The following is a 22,368-nucleotide window of genomic DNA, read 5'->3' on the forward strand; positions in this document are numbered from 1 at the left end:
GGGAGCATGGAATTACAACCCACAATTTACTTTACTTTCCTCTCTCGATTTGCAGCCAGGGAAGTTAAGTCACCAACTGCGTAACCTCTCCAGGCGCTCGGAAGACTGAATGGGGCACTTACAGGCATCCAGACACTTAGGCTGGACTGACCTAGGAAGCCAGCACCACCCGGGTTCCACCTGTACCTCCCAACTTGTAATAATAAGTGCGAAGCTCCCGGGGACTCCACTTGAGAGCCTCCAGCCTAACTAATGTGGAAGGCACTTTTAATCAGCCGCCGCTTCACTCTGAGAGAGGCCCTCCCGGCCCACGTGGGGGCGTGTCTCCTCAGTTAGGGGCGGGGCGTTCCAGGCCGGGAGTAGCCGCCGCGCCCCCTGGCGCCCCGCCCCCCGCCCCCGCCGCCACTGGGGTGGCCAGACTGCCGGTGGGGGCGGGGTCAGAAATGTCTGGCAACTCCGGGTTCCCGTCCGGTTGCCTGGCGACGGGGGAGGAGGCGGGGCCGAGGAGAAAAAGGAGCCGCGCTCCGCCGGACTAGGGCAAGAGCTGAAGAGGCGGCCGCGCAGCCGCCTTAGCTCTCTCCCTGGCCTCGCGCTCCGCCCAACCCTGGATCCCGAGCCGCACATGCGTGGCGCGAGCGACCGCCTCCGCCCCTCATAGGGCTCGTGGCGGGGCTGCGCGTGTGGCGCGGGTGGCCCGGGAGCCGGTGAACCGGGCAGTCTTGTGAGAGGGGCTCGGGGGGAGGGGCAGGCACAGGAAGAAGGAGCGCCGCGTCCACCGCGGCTGAGGAAGATGGTGTTCGAGTCGGTGGTCGTGGACGTGTTGAACCGGTTTTTGGGGGACTATGTGGTGAACCTGGACACGTCCCAGCTCAGTCTGGGCATCTGGGCAGGTAAGGAGACCGGCCGCCGCAGCCCCTCCATGTCGCCTCCCTCCCGTGCTTCCGTTGACAGAGCCGGCCCTGCCTGCTTGCGGCCTCGGGCCCCACTCTGCCACCTGCCGCCGCCCTCGTTTGGGGTCATGTTACGTGGAGCCGGGCGGCAGTTGCTGGGCCTCCGCCGGCGAGTGCGTTTTTGGTCGGAGGGGATCGGAGTCTCTGATGCTGGATGAAAAGGCCGTCCCCCCCCACCCCCAACTTCCGCCGAAGGGACCCACAGTGGACTCCAAGGGTCTGGAGTTCAAATTCCACCGACCCGTCCTTTTCCACCGAACCGGACCCTCGAGGTCCGGTTTCAGCCGTGTTGGGCGAGGGGCGGCCTCGAGACACACCTGGGCTTGGCCGGGTCCCTGTCATTTTCGCCGCTTGGGTTGTGATGGAGGCCCGGGCAGACCACGGGGAGCCGCACGCCGCCTCGCACGTGAAAGCAAGGAGCTGTGACGGGAGATGCCGTCCTCCTTCCGCGCCCAGCCTCCGGGTACGGCCAAACCCTGCTGGCTGCTCGGCTCCCCCTTCCGGCCTCACCGCCTCGAGTCCGGGAGGCTCGCCTGGGTTCGGCTGATAACAGAGCGAAAACTGTGCAGGATCGCTCGAAAGACTGGTGGTGTGTTGTCAGTTTACAACCTGACCCAGCAATCTGCCAAGCTTGTTAAGGGTTTGGGGTTTTGGAGTCGTATTGAGTTACTGAACTTTTAAAGAAGCTAGGTGCGCTGTGTAAACATCCCAGACCTAAAAGAGACCTGTCCTTATGCTAAGTGAGATGTAAAGTTGGATGGTGAAGGACTAATGCTTTACTTTGTATCCGTTTATTCTGGTGTATTTCCTTATACGGAGTTCCATTTTTAGTGCTGTGCTTCCACCTGTTTTTTATTACACCCTTATCTATTTTAAACACCCATTAGAAATTAGATTCTTTTTCTTATGAAATGTGTTTCCCAGACCAAAGCTAGGGTTAATTTCCTTTATATATATGTGTGTGTGTGTGTATATATATATATATATAATTTTAGTCTTTTTGAATATGCACACACTTGACAGCCTTCTTCTAAAGTACTTATTTACGTGATATTTCTCCTTTATTTAATAGTGTAAATAGGTAATTTAGTTTGATAAAGAAAACCTGTTGTTAACTAATGTTGATATCTTGCATCTTGGTAGAGAGTGGGACTGCAGGAATGAAGAACATAAATGCTAGCTCAGCATCTCTGACTAGTACCAGAAATTTACAGATAGTTTAATCTGTGCTGCTTTTCATTTGTAAAATAATAATGATAAAACTTGTCTCCACCCACCTCAGTAGGAAGCCTTGAGAATATTTTGTGGTGTGCTTTGCTTTTAACCTGTAGTGGAAAATTGTTTCTACTTCAAGGTGGAGGTTGGTGTAGAGTTTGATTTATCAGTGTATTTGTTAATTTAAAATACTCATACACTAAATTCACTCTTGTGATGCACAATTCTATCAGTTTGACAAATACAAGGAAGCACGTATCCAACATCACTATCTTGATACAGAAAAAACATCAGTTCAGTCGCTCAGTTGCGTCCGTCTCTTTGCAATTCAGTGGACCGCAGCTCACCAGCTGTCCATCACCAACTCCCGGGGTTTACCCAAACTCATGTCCGTTGAGTTGGTGATGCCATCTAACCATCTCATCCTCTGTTGTCCCCTTCTCCTCCTGCCTTCAATCTTTCCCAGCATCAGGGTCTTTTCTAATGAGTCAGCTCTTCGCATCAGGTGGCCAAAGTATTGGAGTTTCAGCTTCAACATCAGTCTTTCCAATGAACACTCAGGACTGATCTCCTTTAGGATGGACTGGTTGGATCTCCTTGCAGTCCAAGTGACTCTCAAGAGTCTTCTCTAAACCACAGTTCAAAAGCATCAATTCTTTGGTGCTCAGCTTTCTTTATAGTCCAACTCTCACATCCGTACACAACTACTGGAAAAACCATACCCTTGACTAGACAGACCTTTGTTGGCAAAGTAATGTCTCTGTTTTTTAATATGCTGTCTAGGTTGGTCATAACTTTCCTTCCAAGGAGTATGTGTCTTTTAATTTCATGACTGCAGTCACCATCTGCAGTGATTTTGGAGCCCCCCAAAATAAAGTCAGCCAGTCTTTGCACACCTCAAAATTCCCTCTGCTGCCCCTTTGTAGTCTCCCACAAATGGCAACCCACTCCAGTATACTTGCCTGGAGAATCCCATGGACGGAGGAGCCTGGTAGTACAAATTTATCCCCACCTTCCTCTGGCAATCACTAATATACTTTTTGTCTTCTGTTGATTGCCAATTCTGGACATTTCATGTAAATGGAATCATAATATACATGGCCTCTTGTTTCTGGCTTCTTTGACTTAGTATTATGTTTTCAAGGTTAATTTATATTGTAGCATATATCAGTATTTAATTACTTTTTGTGGCTGTTAATAACATTCCATTGTATGGGTATAACTCATTTTGTTTATCTGTTCATCAGTTGATGGACATTTACATTATTATTACTTTTTCCTTTTATGACTAATGCTGCTGTTAACATTCATGTACAGGTTTTTCATGGACATATACTTTAAGTTCTCTTGTGTATAGAGGTGGAATTTCATATCATATCAAAGTGATATGATAACTTTGTTTAGACATTCCAAACCCTTGAAAATTCTTTAAGTATTATGGATGCAAGTCCTTTGTAAGATAGGTGATTTGAAAAATACTTTCTCGGAGTTGTTTCCAAGGCTGTCTTGCCAAACAAAAGTTTAAAATTTTAATCAAGTCCAGTTTATCAGAATTTATGAGTCATGCTTTTGGTGTTGTATCTGTGAAATCTTTCCCTAACCTAAAGTCACAAAGATTTTCTCCTGTGTTTTATTCCAGAAGCTTTATAATTTTATATTTTACATTTTTTGAGTAATAGGTAGAATTTAAAATATTCTTGGAGAATTTATAAAGCAATAATAATTCTTGATAAACTTAGAGGACTAAAAAGTTATTTGAAGATCTCAATAATAGAAACTAGGTGCTACATAGGAAAAATGTTAAGATTATAGACTTAATATTTTATGGTCTAGTGTCAGAAGGACCTATCAGTAAATGTGTGCTTTTGCTAGGCTTCCGTATAGGAATCCAGTTAATATCACTATTGGCATATGAATGGTATAATTAGTATACAGAATTAAATTGATGGTTTCATATCTAATAATGGAAAATTTGTTTCAGAGATGTTCCTTTGAAAATTAGAATTCTTTTTTCCTTAGAAACATTGTTACATATGAAGTTTACAAAGCTAATTACGGTACAGTAGAACAGTGCCACTATTCTGTGCTGTGCCCTAAGTAGACTGAGTCCTGGAAGCAGCCATTTTGTAGAAGGAGAAAGAGGAATTGAGTTTTTTCTCAAACTGTTGGCAGTTTCTGATGTTGATAAAGTATATATTTTAAACAGTGTTATTTCCACCCTTCCAGTGTATCATCTATTTAGGGAGTTGGTAGTACTTCGCAGACACATCTGTGATTCACCTCCCAACTTTGCTAAACCATCTAGTGTTTAATATTTCATTCAAGAGCTACACTGCATCAAAATCAGTCGTACGTGATTGTTAGAAATACAGATTTTTTTGGAACTACGTCCCAGATACTATAATTCATTTATTGAAAGTAGGACACCCCCCACCAATGTTTTTTAACCAAATGACACAGGGGATTGTGATTTCCAAATAGGTGCATTTTAAGGGCACTTTCAGGGCAAAAATATTAGAAATTCAGGGGCAGAAGTAGTAGTAAGGATGCCTTATGTAATAGAATTATCATTTGTAGCATAGAGTGTATCTTTTAATCTTATACTTTTCTTTCTTCTCACTCATTTTCTTTGTTTGCTCCAAAATTACAATACTTGGTCAAATTTTAAAAAATTGTTATGCCTGACATTTTTGTGTAACATTAGAACCTCAGACTTCTTTTAAAAAAAAAAAATAAATTGCATATTCTGTTTTTGAAATGTTAATCTGTTAAAATGTTTCTCTTTATGTATAGTCTTATGTTCGGTTCAGCTGCTCAGTTGTGTCCCACTCTTTGCAACCCCATGGACTGCATGCAGCACGTCAGGCCTCCCTGTCCATCACCAACTTCCAGAGTTTACCCAAACTCATGTCCATTGAGTTGGTGATGCCATCCAACCATCTCATCCTCTGTCGTTAACTTGTCCTCCCGCCTTCAATCGTTCCCAGCATCAGGGTCTTTTCAAATGAGTCAGTCTGCATCAGATGACCAAAGTATTGGAGCTTCACCATCAGTCCTTCCAGTGAATATTCAGAACTGATTTTCTTTAGGGTGGACTGGTTGGATCTCCTTGCTGTCCAAGGGACTCTCAAGAGCCTCCTCCAACACCACAGTTCAAAAGCATCAGTTCTTCAGCACTCAGCTTTCTTTGCAGTCCAACTCTCACAGCCATACATGACTACTGGAAAAACCATAGCTTTGACTAGACGGACCTTTGTTGGCAAAGTAATGTCTCTGTTTTTTAATATACTGTCTAGGGTGGTCATAGCTTTTCTTCCACAGAGCAAGCGTCTTTTAATTTCATGGCTGCAGTCACCATCTGCAGTGATTTTGGAGCCCAAGAAAATAAAATCTGTCACTGTTTCCATCGTTTCCCCATTTATTTGCCATGAAGTGATGGGGCCAGATGCCATGATCTTCATTTTTTGAATGTTGAGTTTTAAGCCAGCTTTTTCACTCTCTTCTTTCACCTTCAACAAGAGGCTCTTTAGTTCCTCTTTGCTTTCTGTCATAAAGGTGCGTTATCTGCATATCTGATGTTATTGACATTTCTTCCAGCCATCTTGATTCCAACTTGTGCCTCTACCAATCCGGCAGCAGTTTGTATATCTTCATCACATACCCCTAATTTGTTCTTCCTTCTTTTCTTTTCTCCTGTTGTAACGACAAGTTTATTTTCTATTTCTGTGAGTCTGTTTCTGTTTTGTTTATACTTATATAGATTCCATATATAGTTGACATCATATAATATTTGCCTTCTCTGACTTTTTTCACCAAGCATGATATTCTCTAGGTTCATCTTCGTTGCTGTATATGGCTATATTTCATTTTTATGACTGAGTACTATTTTATTTTGTGTGTGTATGTATGTGAGACATCTTTTTAACCCAGTCATCTATTGCTGGACAGTTGAGTTGTTTCCATGTCTTGGCTATTGTAAGCAGTACTGCTATAAACACTGGAGTGTCGCTATCTTTTTCAATTCGTTTTCTTTTTTTCTGGATGTGTACCCAGGAGTGGAATTGCTGGATCATATACTAGTTTTATTTTTACTTTCTAAAGGGACCTCCTTACTGCTTTCCACTGTGGCTGTACCAATTTACATTCCCACCAACAGTGTACAAGGGTTGCCATTTCTCTGAATGCTCTCTAACATCAGTTATTTGTAGACTTTGTGATGATAGGTATTCCGACAGGTGTGAAGTGATATCTCATTGTGGTTTTGATTTCCATTTCTCTAATAATTAGCAATACTGAGAATCTTTTCACGTGCCTATTTAGCCTTCTGTATGTTGTCCTTGGAAAAATGTCTATTCAGGTCTTCCACCCATTTTTTGATTAGATTGTTTGTTTTTTTGATATGCACTGTTTGCAAATTTTGGACATTAACCCCTTGTCAGTTGCATCATTTTCAAAATTAGGAAATGTGAGATTGCCAACATTCCTTTGAAGGTTGTTTTGACTGTGGGTCCTTGATATGTCATATGAATTTAAAAATGAATCTATTTCTGAAAAGAATTGGGATTTAATATGGATTACATTGGCTCTGTAGGCTGCTTTGGGTAATATTGATAATCTTAACAATACTGTGAAAATGGAATGTTTTTCTATTTATATGAGTGTTTTATTTCAACAATGTCTTATCGGTTTTGGGGTATAAATCATTCTCCTCTTCTCTCTTCCCATTGTTTTTTCCCATCTATTTTGCTATTTTTGATACTGTTGTATATGGCTTCATTGATGGCTCAGTGGTAAAGATTCTGCCTGCAATAAGATGTGGGTTTGATCCCTGGGTGTGGAAGTTCCCCTGGGGAAGGAAATGGCAACCCACTCCAGTATTCTTGCCTGGGAAATCCCATGGACAGAGAACCTGGCGGGCTGCAGTCCATGGGGTTGCAAAAGTGCCGGACACGATTTAGCAACTAACTAACACAATTGTAAATGTAATTATTTTCATAGTTTCTATCTTGGATTGTTAAGTGTATTGAAACAACTGATTTTTGTATTTTGATTATGTTTCCAGCAACATACTGAATTTATTTATTCTAGCAGTTTTTTGTGGAATACTTTTCTTCATGTAAGATCATGTTGTCTATGAACAGAGAGAATTTTCCTTCTTCCTTTCCAATGTGGATGCCTTTTATTTATTCTTCTTGCCCAGTTGCTCTGGCTATGACATGGTGTTGAGTAAAAGTGGCAGAAGTGGACATCTTTATCTTGTTTTGATGTTAGAGAAAAAGACATATCTTGCACCATTACATATGAAGTTAATTGTGTTCTTTTCATATATGGCTTTAATATCTTGAGATAGTTTACTTTTATTCCTAATTTTTGGAATGTTTTTATCATGAAAGAATGTTGAAGTTTTTTGAATGCATTTTCTTCATCAGTTGAAGTGATCCTGTGTTAAGTCATTCTGTTAATGAGGTGTATTACCCTGATTGAATTCATATGTTGAACCATCTTTCCATTCCTAGGATATTACATTGAATAATAGTGATAATTCTTTTACTGTACCATTCAATTTTGGTTGCTGTCATGAATGGATGTGAGAGTTGGACTGTGAAGAAAGCTGATCGCCGAAGAATTGATGCTTTTGAACTGTGGTGCTGGAGAAGACTCTTGAGAGTCCCTTGGACTGCAAGGAGATCCAACCAGTCCATTCTAAAGGAGATCAATCCTGGGTGTTCATTGGAAGGACTGATGCTAAAGCTGAAACTGCAATACTTTGGCTACCTCATGCGACGAGTTGACTCACTGGAAAAGACTCTGATGCTGGGAAGGATTGGGGGCGGGAGGAGAAGGGGATGACAGAGAATGAGGTGGCTGGATGGCATCACCGACTCGATGGACATGAGTTTGAGTGAACTCCGGGAGTTGGTGACGGACAGGGAGGCGTGGCATGCTGTGATTCATGGGGTCGCAAAGAGTCGGACACGACTGAGCGACTGAACTGAACTGATATGCAGTTTGGAAGTGTTTCCTTCTCATTTTTTGGAAGAATTTGAGGAGGATTGGTGTTCTCTTTTAAATGTTTGGTAGAATTTGCCAGTGAAACTCTTCTGTTCTGAGCTTTTATTGTTGTCATTATTGTTAGGATGTTTTTTGATTACTGATGAAATCTCTTTACAAATCTGTGCAGATTATGCATTTCTTCATGATTCGTTAGTGGTAGTGTGCATGTTTCTAGGAATTTATCCATTTTATCTAGGCTATCAAATTTGTAGACACATAGCTGTTCATAGTATTGTTATAGTTCTTTTTGTTTCTGTGGAATTGGCAATATTATTCCCTCCTTCATTTTTCATTTTAGTTACAATTGACCCTTGAGCACCATAGGGGCTAGGGCTTCAAACCCCCACACAGTTGAAAACCTGCATATAACTTTACAGTTGGCCTTCCATATTTGTGGTTCACATCCTCAGATTCACCTATGATGTAATTCTGAAGTATGTATTTATTGGAAAAAGTCCACATACTAGTGTACCCACAAAATGCAAAGCTCTGTTGTTCAAGAGTCAGTTGTATTCCACTCCTCATGTATCTTTCCTTTTCTTGTTTGCCTTTTGCATCTCTTCTTTTCAAAGCTCTTTTGTAAGGCCTCCTCAGACAACCATTTTGCCTTTTTGCATTTCTTTTTCTTGGCGATGGTCTTGATCCCAGCCTCCTGTACAGTGTGATGAACCTGCGTCCATAGTTCTTCAGGCACTCTATCTATCAGATGTAATCTCTTGAATCTATTTCTCACTTGCACTGTATAATCATAAGGGATGTGATTTAGGTCATACCTGAATGGTCTAGTAGTTTTTCTTTTTTTCTTCAATTTAAGTCTGAATTTGTCAATAAGGAGTTGGTAATCTGAGCCACAGTCAACTCCCGGTCTTGTTTTTGCTGATTGTATAGAGCTTCTCCATCTTTGGCTGCAAAGAATATAATCGGTCTGATTTTGGTATTGACCATCTGGTGATGTCCTTGTGTAGAGTCTTCTCTTGTGTTGTTGGAAGAGGGTATTTGCTATGACCAATGCGTTCTCTTAGCAAAACTCTGTTAGCACAAGGCCAAATTTGCCTTTTACTTCAGGAATCTCTTGACTTCCTACTTTTGCATTCCAGTCCCCTATAACGAAAAGGACCTCTTTTTGGGGTGTTAGTTCTAAAAAGTCTTATAGGTTTTTATTGAGGCATTCAACTTAAGCTTCTTCAGCATTACTGGTCAGGGTATAGACTTGGATTACTGTGATATTGAATGACTTGCCTTGGAAATGAACAGAGATCATTCTGTCGTTTTTGAGATTGTGTTCAAGTAGTGCATTTTGGACTCTTTTGTTGACTTTGATGGCTACTCCATTTCTTCTAAGGGATTCTTGCCCACAGTAGTAGATATAATAGTCATCTGAGTTAAATTCACCCATTCCAGTCCATTTCTCCTCCTGCCTTCAGTCTTTCCCAGCATCAGGGTAAAATGAGTCAGTTCTTCACATCAGGTGTTGATGCCAAAGTATTGGAGTTTCAGCTTCAGCATCAGTTCTTCCAATGAATATTCAGGACTGATTTCCTTTAGGATGGATATCCTTGTGTCCAAGGACTCTTAAGAGTCTTCTCCAACATCACAGTTCAAAGGATTCAGTTCTTGGGCGCTCAGCTTTCTTTATAGTCCAGCTCTTACATCCATACATGACTACTGAAAAAAGCATATCTTTGTTGGCAAAGTAATGTCTCTGCTTTTTAATATGCTGTCTAGGTTGGTCATAACTTCTTCCACGGAGCAAGCTTCTTTTAATTTCATGGCTGCAGTCCACATCTTCAGTGATTTTGGAGCCCCCCAAGATAAATCCTGTCACTGTTTCCACTGTTTCCCCATCTATTTGCTATGAAGTGATGGGACCAGATGCCATGATCTTAAGTTTTCTGAATGTTGAGTTTTAAGCCAACATTTTCACTCTCCTCTTTCACTTTCATCAAGAATCTCTTTAGTTCTTCTTCACTTTCTGCCATAAGGATGGTGTCATCTGCATATTTGAGGTTATTGATATTTCTTCCAGCAATCTTGATTCCAGCTTGTGCTTCATCCGGTCCAGCATTTCTCATGATATATTCTGCATATAAGTTAAATAAGCAGGGTGACAATATGCAGCTTTGACCTACTCCTTTCCCAATTTGGAACTAGTCTGTTTTCCATGTCCAGTTCTAACTGTTGCTTTCTGACCTGCACACAGATTTCTCAGGAGGCAGGTCAGGTGCTCTGGTTTTCCCACCTCTTTGAGAATTTTGCATGGTTTGTTGTGATCCACACAGTCAAAGGCTTTGGCATAGTCACTAAAGAAGAAGTAGATGTTTTTCTGGAATTCTCTTGCTTTTTCAATAATCCAGCCGGTGTTGACAATTTGAACGCTGCTTCCTCTGCCTTTTCTAAATCCAGCTTGAACATGTGGAAGATCACGGTTTACATACTGTTGAAGCCTGGCTTGAAGAATTTTGAGCATTACTTTGCTAGCGCGTGAGACAAGTGCAATTGTGAGGTAGTTTGAGCATTCTTTGGCATTGCCTTTCTTTGGGATTGGAATGAAAACTGATTTTTTTCCAGTCCTGTGGCCACGGCTGAGCTTTCCAAATTTGCTGGCATATTGAGTGCAGCACTTTGACAGCATCATTGCTTAGGATTTGAAATAGCTCAACTGGAATTCCATCACCTCTACTAGCTTTGTTCATAGTGATGCTTCCTAAGGCCCACTTAACTTCACATTCCAGGATATCTGGCTCTAGGTGAGTGATCACACCATTGTGATTATCTGGGTCATGAAGATCTTTTTTGTATAGTTCTTCTGTGTATTCTTGCCACCTCTTCTTAATATCTTATGCTTCTGTTAGGTCCATACCGTTTCTGTCCTTTATTGAGCCCATCTTTGCATGAAATGTTCCCTTGGTATCTCTGATTTTCTTGACGAGATCACTAGTCTTTCCTGTTCTGTTGTTTTCCTCTATTTCTTTGCACTGATCACTGAGGAAGGCTTTCTTATCTCTCCTTGCTATTCTTTGGCACTCTACATTCAAATAGGTATATCTTTCCTTTTCTCCTTTGGAAAAAGGCAAAATGGTTGTCTGAAGAGGCCTTACAAACAGCTGTGAAAAGAAGAGAGAGAAAGGCAAAGGAGAAGAGGACCACTGTAGTACTGGTTTTTATATTTGCCTATTTATCTGCCTTTAGAGGAGAACTTTATATTCCTGTGTAAGTTCAAGTTAGCACCTGGTATCCTTTCTTTTTTACTTGTAGGACTTTAATATTTTTTGTAAGGCAGCTGTCTTGGTAATGAACTCCCTCAGTTTTTGTTTATCTGACATTGGTATCATAATGTTACCCTCTTTTTTGCTGGATATATTGTTTGGTTGACAGTTTTTAAATTTTAATTCAGTACTTTAAATATATCATTCCCTTGTTACTTTGCTTGCACTATTTCTGCTGAGAAATCCACTGATAATCTTATTGAGGATTCTTTGTACTTATGAAGTTGCTTTTCTGTTGTTGCCTTTAATAATCTCTCTTTCATATTCTGTTTCTCACTTGAGATTCTTGAAATTTGTATATTTGTGTACAAATTTCTAGCTATTATTTCTTCAAATAAGCTCTATATTTATCTTTCTTCCTTGTGGACTCCATGATTAATGTATTGTATCTCTTCTCTTGGACTCCCATTGTGTATGTATTGACCCACTTAATGATGTACCATAAGTTCGCCTCTGTTCACTTCATTTTTTTCTTTTTTGTTCCTAGTATTTTCAAATGACCTGTCTTCAGGTTTTCTAATTCTTTTTTTTTGCTTGTTGAAGTCTGCTTTGGGTGTTCTCTAGTGAGTTTTTAATCCAGTTATTCCTTACACCTCTTATTAGAGTGTGTGTGTGTTTTCTACTTTGTTTCAAGAGTATAGTTGGTCGAATTTATATACAACATTTTATAAGTTTCAGGTGTGCAACATGTTGGTTTGATACATTTGTATATTGCAGTATGATTACCACCATAGCTTTAGCTAACACCTCTATCATGTCACATACACATCATTTTTTTGTGTGTGTGTGGTGGAATGGTTAAGGTTTGGTCTCTGAACAGTTTTGAAGTATATAATACAGTATTTTCGCTGTAGTCACTCTGCTCTGCATTGGATCTCCAGAGCGTAATTATCTCCTAGTTGCAAGTTTATGTTTTTATTTATTTATTTTTAATTTTTTTTTTATTTTTATTGGAGGCTAATTATTTTACAATATTATATTGGTTGGTTTTGCCATACATTGACATGAATCCGCCCCGGGTGTACATGAGTTCCCCCCTCCCAAACACCCCTCCCACCTCCCTCCTCCTCTTATCCTCCCTCTGAGTCATCCCCGCATACCAGCCCCGAGCATCCTGTAACATGCATCGACCCTGAACTGGCGATATGTTTCACATATGATAATATACATGTTTCAATGCCATTCTTCCAAACCAACAAGTTTATGTTTTTTTTAAACAACATTTCCCCAATTCTCCCACATTCCAATCCCTGGTCACCACTGTTCTACTGTTTCTTTGACATTTTTAGAATCTTTAAATAAATTGTATCATACAGTGTTTTCTTTCATTGTCTTATCTCCCCATAAACCCCTTAAAGGGAGTCCATCCATGTTGTTCCAAATGGCAGGATTTCTTTTTCATGGCTTAATATTCCGTTTATATATAAACCACATCTTCTTTATCCATCTTGATGACCCTAACTGGTTTCCATATTTTGGCTATTGTGAATAATGTGCAGTAAACATGGGAATGCAGAAATCTTTCTGGTACCCCATTTTCTTTGCCTTTGGATATATATGAAATGGATTTTCTGAATCATATTCAAGATTTTTTAGTCACCATTTTCTGCAGTTTGATTGTGGTATGCCTAGGGGTAAACTTTTTATTATTTCCTTGCTTGGTATGTTTGGAGCTTCCTGGCTGTGTGGTTTGGTGACTTTATCATTAATTTCAGAAATTTCTTAGCCATTTTGCTCCAAATGTATACATTTTCTCCTCTCTCCTTTTTTGCCTTCGGTATTCCTATTATGCTTAGGTTACAGCTTTTAGATTTGTACTACGGTTCTTGGACATTGTTTTATCATTTTAATTTTACCTTTCTCTTTACATTTCAGTTCAGAAATTTATTATGAAAGTTTATCTATTTGGAAGCTTATGCTATTAATATTTACATATCTTTAAGCTTGCTGATTTTTTCAAAAGTATGTGAAATGACTTAAACTTTATTTAAAATGTACATTTTCAGACTTGTTCAGTATTGTAAATTTATGGACAGGACAAAATAGAAATTATCACATAGTCACATTTTATTTTTATTTCTAATTTATTTTTTCATTGAAGGAAAGAGTCTTTAAATCTGTTAATGCTTTACAATTTTCAAAAGTTTCACATATATGATTTCATATAATTGCATAATAAGCTTTTCCCCCTTCATCTGTGTATTGTTGCTCCCTCCTTCTGTCTCCCCATGGTAACCACTAGTTTGTTTTGTATGTCTGTGAGTTTGCTTCTTATTTGTTTTATTCACTAGTTACATTTTTTTTAGACTCCACATGTAAGTAATATACTTTCTCTGATTTATTTCACTTAGGATAATGCCTTCCAAGTCTGTCTGTGTTGCTGCAAATGGCAATATTTTATTCTTTCTTATGGCTGTTATTCCATTTTATGTATGTATTACATTTTCTTTATCCATTCTTCTGTTGCTTCCATTTCTTGGCACTTGTAAATAATGTGTCTATGAGCATTGGGGTACATGTATATTTTCTAATTAGTGTTTTTTTTTTTTTTTTAATATATACCCAGGATTGGAATTGCTGAGTCATCTGGTAGTTATATTTTTAGATTTTGAGAAACTTGCACACTGTCTCCCACAGTGGCTGCTTCAGTTTGCATTCTCATCAACAGTGTACCAGGATTTTCTCTTCTCCATATCCTTAGCAGCATTAGTTACTTGTCTTCTTTTTGATTACAACCATTCTGACAGGTGTGAGGTGATAGCTTACTGTGGTTTTGATTTGCATTTCCCTGATGATTGATGATATTGGGTGTGTTTTCGTATGCGTGTTGCCCATCTGCATGTCTTCTTTGGGAAAATGTCTATTCAGTTCCTTTGCTCATTTTTCAGTCGTTTTTTTGCCACTCTCTGTGGCGTGTGGGGTCTTAGTCCCCTGACTAGGGGTCGAGCCTGGGTCCCCTCCATACAGTGGAAACATGGAGTCTCAACCACTGGACCCCCAGGGAATTTAATTTCTCAGTGGGGGAGTTTGATATTGAGTTGTATGAGCTGGTTTTTTTTAATTTATTTTAGTTGGAGGATAATTACAATATTGTAATGGGTTTTGCCATACATCAACATGAATCAGTCATGGGTATACAAGTGTCCCCCCATCCTGAAACCCCCTCCCAGCTCCTTCCCCACCCCACCCCTTTATGTTGTCCCAGAGCACAAACTTTGGGTGCTGCTTCATGCATTGAACTCACATTGGTCATCTGTTTTACATATGGTAATGCACGTGTTTCAATGCTATTCTCTCAAATCACCCAACCCTCTCCTTCTCTCACTGAATCCAAAAGTATGTTCTTTATGTCTGTGTCTCCTTTGCTTACCTGCATGTACTATTGTCAGTACCATCTTTCTAAGTTCTGTATATGTGCGTTAGTATACAGTATTTGTCTTATATATAAGACTAATATATAATACTTATATTATACCTCTGTATAATAGGTTCTAGGTTCATCCATCTTATTAGAACTGACTCAAATGAGTTCCTTTTACTAGCTGAGTGATATTCCGTTGTGTTAATGTGCCACAACTTCCTCATACATTCATCTGTTGATGGACATCTAGGTTGCTTCCATGTCCTGCTGCTGCTGCTAAGTCACTTCAGTCGTGTCCAACTCTGGGGTGGGTTGCCATTTCCTTCTCCAATGCATGAAAGTGAAAAGTGAAAGTGAAGTTGCTCAGTCGTGTCCGACTCTTCGCGACCCCCCACGGACTGCAGCCTACCAGGCGCCTCCATCCATGGGAGTTTCCAGGCAAGAATACTGGAGTGGGTCCCCATTGCCTTCTCCATGTCCTAGCTATTGTAAATAGTGCTGCAGTGAACATTGCTGTACATGCGTCTCTTTCAGTTCTGGTTTCCTTGTGGTATATGCCCAGTATTGAGATAGCTAGGTCTATGACCTGTTTATGTATGTTGGATATTATCTCCTTTTTGGTCTTATCACTTGGAAATATTTTCTCCGACTCAGTAGGTTTGTCTTTTTGTTTTGTCGATAATTTTTTTGCTGTACAAAAGCTTAAAGCTTAATTAAATTCACTTTTTTTTTGCCATAGAAGATGGATCCAAAAAATACTGCTGCAATTAGATCTTTAATCCAGGTTGAATTTATTTTTGTATATGGTGTTATAAAATGTTTTAATTTTATTATTTTACATGTGGCTGTCCACTTTTCTCAGCACCACTTATTGAAGAGACTGTTTTCTCCATTGTATATTCTTGTAGACTAATTGACTGTAAATATGGGGATTTATTTCTGGACTCTCCTCTTCAATGTGTCTGTTTTTGTGCCCGTACTATACTGTTTGGATGATGATTTTTTGTTGTTCAGTTTTTTGGTTGTATCCAACTCTTTGCAACCCAGTGGACTGCAGCACGCCAGGCTTCCCTGTCCTTCACTGTCTCCTGGAGTTTGCTAACTATCTCCTGGAGTTTGATAACAATAGCTTTGTAGTATAGTCTGAAGTCAGAGGATGATTGCTCCAGCTCTGTTCTTCTTTTTCAAGATTGTTTGGGCTATTCAGGGTCTTCTGTGTTTCCATGCAAAATTACTTGTTCTGTGAAAAACACCATTGGTATTTTGGTAGGGGTTACATTGAGTCTATACTTTGCATTAGGTAATATGATTATTTTTTGTTTTTTTTCCTGAATGCAGGTCTTGTACCTCTTTGGTTAGATTTACTCCTAGATACTTTATTCTTTTTGATGCAGTAATATATTGGTTTGTTTCTTTAATTTTTTTTTGTAGTGTATAGAAATGCAACAGATTTCTGTATGTTAATTTTGTATCCTGCAAATTTACAGAGTTCATTAATGAACTCCAGTAGTTTTCTGGTGGCATCTTAAGGATTCTTTGTGTAGAGTACCATGTCATCTGCAGTGACAATTTTACTTTTTTCTTCCCAGTTTGGTTTCATTTCTTTTTCTTCTCTGCTATGGCTAGGACTTCCAAATCTATATTGAGTAAATGTGGCAAGAGTGGACATACTTGTCTTCTTCTTGATCTTAGAGGAAATGCTTTCACCTTTTGAGCCTTGAGTATAATAGTAGCTGTGGGTTTGTCATGTATGGTCTTTGTTTTATTGAGCTATGTTCCCTCTCTGCTTGCTTTCTGGAGTATTTTTCTCATACATGTTGAATTTATCAAAAGCTGTTTCTGCATCTATTGAGAGAGTCATAAGGTTTTTATTCTTCAGTTTACTAGTGTGCTGTATCACACTGATTGTTCTGTGGAGATTGAAAATTCCCAGCATCCCTGGGATAAATTCCATTTGATCATGGTGTATAATGTATTGTTTTAGTCAGTTTACTAGTATTTTATTGAGAGTTGTTGCATATGTGGTCATTAGTGATACCAACCTGCTATTTTGGGTTTTTTGTGGTATCTTTGGTTTTGGTATCAAGACGATGGTGTCTTCATGGAATGAGTTTGGAAGTGTTCTTCCTCTGAAATTTATGGAGTAGTTTTAGAGGAATAGGTGTTAACTCTAAGTGTTTGGTAGAATTTGCCTGTGAAACCATCTGGTCCTGGAGTTTTTGTTTATCGGGAGTTTTTAATCACAGGTCAAATTTTAGTACTTGTCGTTGGTCTGCTCATTATTTCTTTTACTTCTTGGTTCAGTCTTGGAGACTTTCTGTTTTCAAAATAGCAGCTTTTCCGTTTCCTTGTTCTTTTATATTTTCTTGGTCTATATTTCACTTATTCTGCTCTGATGTTTATGATTTCTTTCCTTCTGCTAACTTTGAGTTTTGTTTGTTCTTTATCTAGTTGCTTTAGGTATAAAGTTAGGTTTTTTAATTGAGATTTTTCCTGTTTCCTGAGGTAAGCTTGTATTGAATTGCTATAAACTTCCCTCATATGACTGCTTTTGCTGCTTCCCATAGGTTTTGGATTGTTGTTTTTTCATTTGTCTCTAGGTATATTTAAAATTTCCTCTTTTATTTCTTCAGTGATCCATTGATTGTGTAGTAACATATTGATTAACCCATATATTTTTGTTTTTTGCAGTTGTTTTAGTGGGTTTCTGACCTTTTAGCTTTGCGGTTGGAAGAGATGCTTGATACAATTTCAGTTTTAAATTTACTGAGGCCTGCTTTGTGGTCCAACATGTGATCTGTTCTGGAGAATGTTCTATGTGCACTTGAAAAGAATGTGTATCCTGCTGCTTTTTGATTGAATTCTGTCTATATATCAGTTAAATAGAAGTGGTATAGTCTGTCCTTTAAGTCCGGGGTTTCCATTTTGGTTTTCTGTCTGGATGATCTGTCCATTGATGTACATAGGGTTGTTAAAATCCAAACTATTATTGTGTTACTGTTGGTGTCTCCTTTTTCATCTTTTAAGATTTGCCTTATATAGTTAGTTGCTTTTCTCTTGGGTGTACATTTAAATAAATGTGGATACAGTTAAATAACTGTAAATACAGTTGTTTTATCTTCTTCTTGGTTTGATCCTTTGATCAGTATGTAATGTCCTTTTCTGTTTTTTGTAGCAATCTTTTTTAAAAATTTATTTTAATTGGAGGCTAATTATATTATTGTGGTGGTTTTTGCCATACATTCACATGAATCAGCCATGGGTGTACATGTGTTTCCCTTCCTGAACCCCCCTCCCACCTCCCTCCCCATCCTGTCCCCCAGGGTCATCCCAGTGCACCAGCCCTGAGCACCCTGTCTGGGGTGCTGGTGATCTGTTTCACATATGATAATAATATACATGTTTCAGTGCTATTCTCTCATATCATCCCACCCTCGCCTTCTCCCACAGAGTCCAAAAGACTGTTCTTTATATCTGTGTCTCTTTTGCTGTCTCGCATATAGGGTCATCGTTACCATCTTTCTAAATTCCATATATATGCATTAATATATTGTATTGGTGTTTTTCTTTCTGACTTACTTCGCTCTGTATAATAGGCTCCAATTTCATCCACCTCATTAGAACTGATTCAAATGCATTCTTTTTAATAGCTGAGTAATTCTCCATTGTATATATATATCACCGCTTTCTCATCCATTTGTCTGCTGATGGACATCTAGGTTGCTTCCATGTCCTGGCTATTATAAACAGTGCTGCAATGAACAATGGGGTACACGTGTCTCTTTCAATTATGGTTTCCTCAGTGTGTATGCCCAGCAGTGGGATTGCTGGGTCATATGGCAGTTCTAGTTCCAGTTTTTTGAGGAATCTCCACACTGTTCTCCATAGTGGCTGTACTAGTTTGTAGCAATCTTTAAAGTATTTCATGTGATATAAATATTCATAGTTAGGCTTTCTTTTGATTTCTGTTTACATGGAATACCTTTTTTCATCCTCTGTGTGTGTGTGTTCTCTAGATCTGAAGTGAGTCTTGTGTAGTAGGTCTTGTTTTTGTATCCATTCAGCCACTCTGTGTCTTTCAGTTGGAGTGTTTACTCCACTTATATTTAACTTAATTATTGATATGTATGTTTTTACTGTCATTTTGTTAGCAGTTTTGTATTTGTTGTTGTAGATTTTCTCCCTTTCTCCCCTCGCCTCCCTTTGTTCTCCTGTGATTTGATGAATATCTTTTGTGTTATGTTTGGGATTCCTTTTCTCTTTTGTGTGTATATCTATTGTAGACTTTTGGTTTGTGGTCACAGTGATATTTTTGTGTATAGCAGTCTATGCAAAACATAATAGCCCAAACATCCCTACATGAGAAAGGAAATACTTTTAAGTCCAGGAAGTACAGAGAGTCCCAAGCATGATAAACCCAAGGAGGAACTCACAGAGACATACATTAGTCAAATTGACAAAAATTAAAGACAGTGAGAAAATACTAAAAGCACCAAGGGAAAAAACCGCACATAACATACAAGGGAAGCTCTATATGGTTATCCGCTGATTTTTAGGAGAAACTCTGCAGGCTAGAAGAGAATGGCACAATATATTCAAGGTGATTAAATGATAAAATCTACCTTCAAGATACTGTGCCCAGCAAGGCTCTCCTTGAGATTCAATGGAGAGATCAAAAGTTTACAATCAAGCAAAAGCTAAAAGAGTTCAGCAGTGCCAAACCAGCTTTACAACAATTGTTAAAGGAACGTTCTTTAGGTGAAAAAAGAAAAGACTGTAGTTGAAAACAAGGATATTCTTAAATGAAAAGGTCACTGGTAAAGGCAAACAGTAAAGGTAGGAAGACATCCACACACACAAAGCTAGTAGGGAGGTTTAAAGATAAAAGTAGAAAAATTATCTATACCCACAATAAGCTGTTGTTGTTGTTTAGTTGATATATATAGTTGATATAAATATATATCAACTAAATATATATCAACTATAGCCCACTAAGCTCCTCTGTCCGTGGGATTTCCCAGGCAAGAATACTGAGTAGATTGCCATTTCCTTCTCCAGGGGATCTTCCCCAGGAATCAAACCCGTGTCTCCTGCATTGACAGGCAGTCTTTACCACTGAGCCACCAGGAAAGCCCACAATAAGCTGTTACAGGATATACAAAATAATTAGATACAAAACATAGTATGAAAAATAGTCATCATGAAGGGATACAAAAAATAATTAGATACAAAATTTAGTATCAAAAATAGTCATCATGAAGGGAGGAGAGTGCAAATGCATGTTTTTAAAAAATACATTTGACATCAGCAACTTAAAACAGTTGTATAGATTGCTGTGCAAAACTCGTCGTAATCAGAAAAACCCAAAATCTAAAATGACTTGTACTTTAAATGGTACTACTAATATCTAAATTTAGTTTTATATGTAAATATTAACTTTGGACAAAGTAAATGTTGTTTTCTCTTAATTTTTCTTCAGTGTCATGTATTTTTCATTTTGTTACACTGGAAGCCCTTTTAAAATTTGTTAAAATATATTTGATAGAAATATTTTGTCTATCAAGTTTAATTTTTAACCAGTATATAGAGATATATAACATTATAGACTTAAATCTATTTATTTAGAGGAGATACATTTTAATGTAAAATAACATTTTACAATATAATACTTTTTTCAGTTGTACTGAGTAATTCATTTTATGTCTGTGTAGTATATTGATTTAAAAAAAATTCAAAGCTGCCAGTTCAAAGAATTAGCCATAAATGGAAAGTTTAAGCTATAGTGTTGAACATTACAGTAGAAAAAACAGTGATACTCCATATACCTATGTCATTCACCCAATATATATTGGTCAGAACCCCAATAAATTAATGTTTGTTTCTAATTGTACAAGTCACTTGTGTTAGATGTTCACTGATGTTTATTTCTTGGTGTTTTCCCCATATATCATGTGAACATCTAGACAACAGTTCAGTCGCTCAGTCGTGTCCGACTCTCTGCGACCCCATGAATCACAGCACTCCAGGCCTCCCTGTCTATCACCAACTCCCGGAGTTCACTCAAACTCATGTCCATCGAGTCGGTGATGCCATCCAGCCATCTCATTCTCTGTTGTCCCCTTCTCCTCCCACCCCCAATCCCTCCCAGCATCAGAGTCTTTCCCAGTGAGTCAACTCTTCGCATGAGGTGGCCAAAGTATTAGAGTTTCAGCTTTAGCATCAGTCCTTCCAATGAACATCCAGGACTGATCTCCTTTAGAATGGACTGGTTGGATCTCCATGCAGTCCAAGGGACTCTCAAGAGTCTTCTCCAGCACCATAGTTCAAAAGATAAATTCTTCGGTGATCATCTTTCTTCACAGTCCAACTCTCACATCCATACATGACCACTGGAAAAACCATAGCCTTGACTAGATGGACCTTTGTTGGCAAAGTAATGTCTCTGCTCTTTAATATAATTTAATAATATAATATAATTTAATAAATATTGTAAAAATGAGTATACTACCCAAAGTAATTTATACATTCAATGCAATCCCTATCAAGCTACCAACAATATTTTTCACAGAACTAGAACAAATAATCTCACAATTTGTATGGAAATACAAAAAACCTCGAATAGCCAAAGCAATCTTGAGGAAGAAGAATGGAACTGGGGGAATTAACCTGCCGGACTTCAGGCTCTATTACAAAGCCACAGTCATCAAGACAGTATGGTACTGGCATAAAGACAGAAATATAGATAAATGGAACAAAATAGAAAGCCCAGAGATAAACCCACGCTCCTATGGACACCTTATCTTCGACAAAGGAGGCAAGAATATAAAATGGAGAAAAGACAGTCTCTTTAACAAGTGGTGCTGGGAAAACTGGTCAGCCACTTGTAAAAGAATGAAACTAGAACACTTCCTAACACCATACACCAAAATAAACTCAAAATGGATTAAAGATCTAAATGTAAGACCAGAAACTATAAAACTCCTAGAGGAGAACGTAGGCAAAACACTCTCCGACATAAATCACAGCAGGATCCTCCAAGACCCACCTCCCAGAATATTGGAAATAAAAGCAAAAATAAACAAATGGGACCTAATTAAAATCAAAAGCTTCTGCACAGCAAAGGAAACTCTAAGCAAGGTGAGAAGACAGCCTTCAGAATGGGAGAAAATAATAGCAAATGAAGCAACTGATAAAGGATTAATCTCCAAATTATACAAGCAGCTCCTGCAGCTTAATTCCAGAAAACTAAGTGACCCAATCAAAAAATGGGCCAAAGAACTAAACAGACATTTCTCCAAAGAAGACATAAAGATGGCTAATAAACACATGAAAAAATGCTCAACATCCCTCATCATCAGAGAAATGCAAATCAAAACCACAATGAGATACCATTTCACACCAGTCAGAATGGCTGCTATCCAAAAGTCTACATGCAATAAGTGCTGGAGAGGGTGTGGAGAGAAGGGAACCCTCTTACACTGTTGGTGGGAATGCAAACTAGTACAGCCACTATGGAGAACAG

The 22,368-nt window shown here is 38.9% G+C and overlaps 1 protein-coding gene across 5 annotated transcripts in view; it reads left to right on the forward strand.

Moving 5' to 3' along the window:
* Positions 1-543: 543 nt before the first annotated feature.
* Positions 544-22,368, forward strand: part of VPS13A (vacuolar protein sorting 13 homolog A) — a 247,632-nt gene continuing 225,807 nt past the window's right edge. For 4 of the 5 annotated variants that reach the window (XR_008686091.2, XR_016037846.1, XM_055426921.2 and 1 more), the window contains exon 1: positions 545-890. Coding sequence is in view for 2 of the 5 variants with exons in the window: in XM_055426921.2 (XP_055282896.2) it covers positions 791-890 (100 nt within the window). In the remaining 3 variants the exon portion in view is untranslated. Of the gene's footprint in view, positions 891-22,368 lie in introns of all 5 variants that reach the window. The other variant, XR_008686092.2, reaches the window with a different exon arrangement.

Source organism: Moschus berezovskii, chromosome 7 (genome assembly GCF_049115385.1).
Source record: "Moschus berezovskii isolate FMDL1 chromosome 7, NW_MosBer_1.0, whole genome shotgun sequence".
Taxonomy (NCBI): domain Eukaryota; kingdom Metazoa; phylum Chordata; class Mammalia; order Artiodactyla; family Moschidae; genus Moschus; species Moschus berezovskii.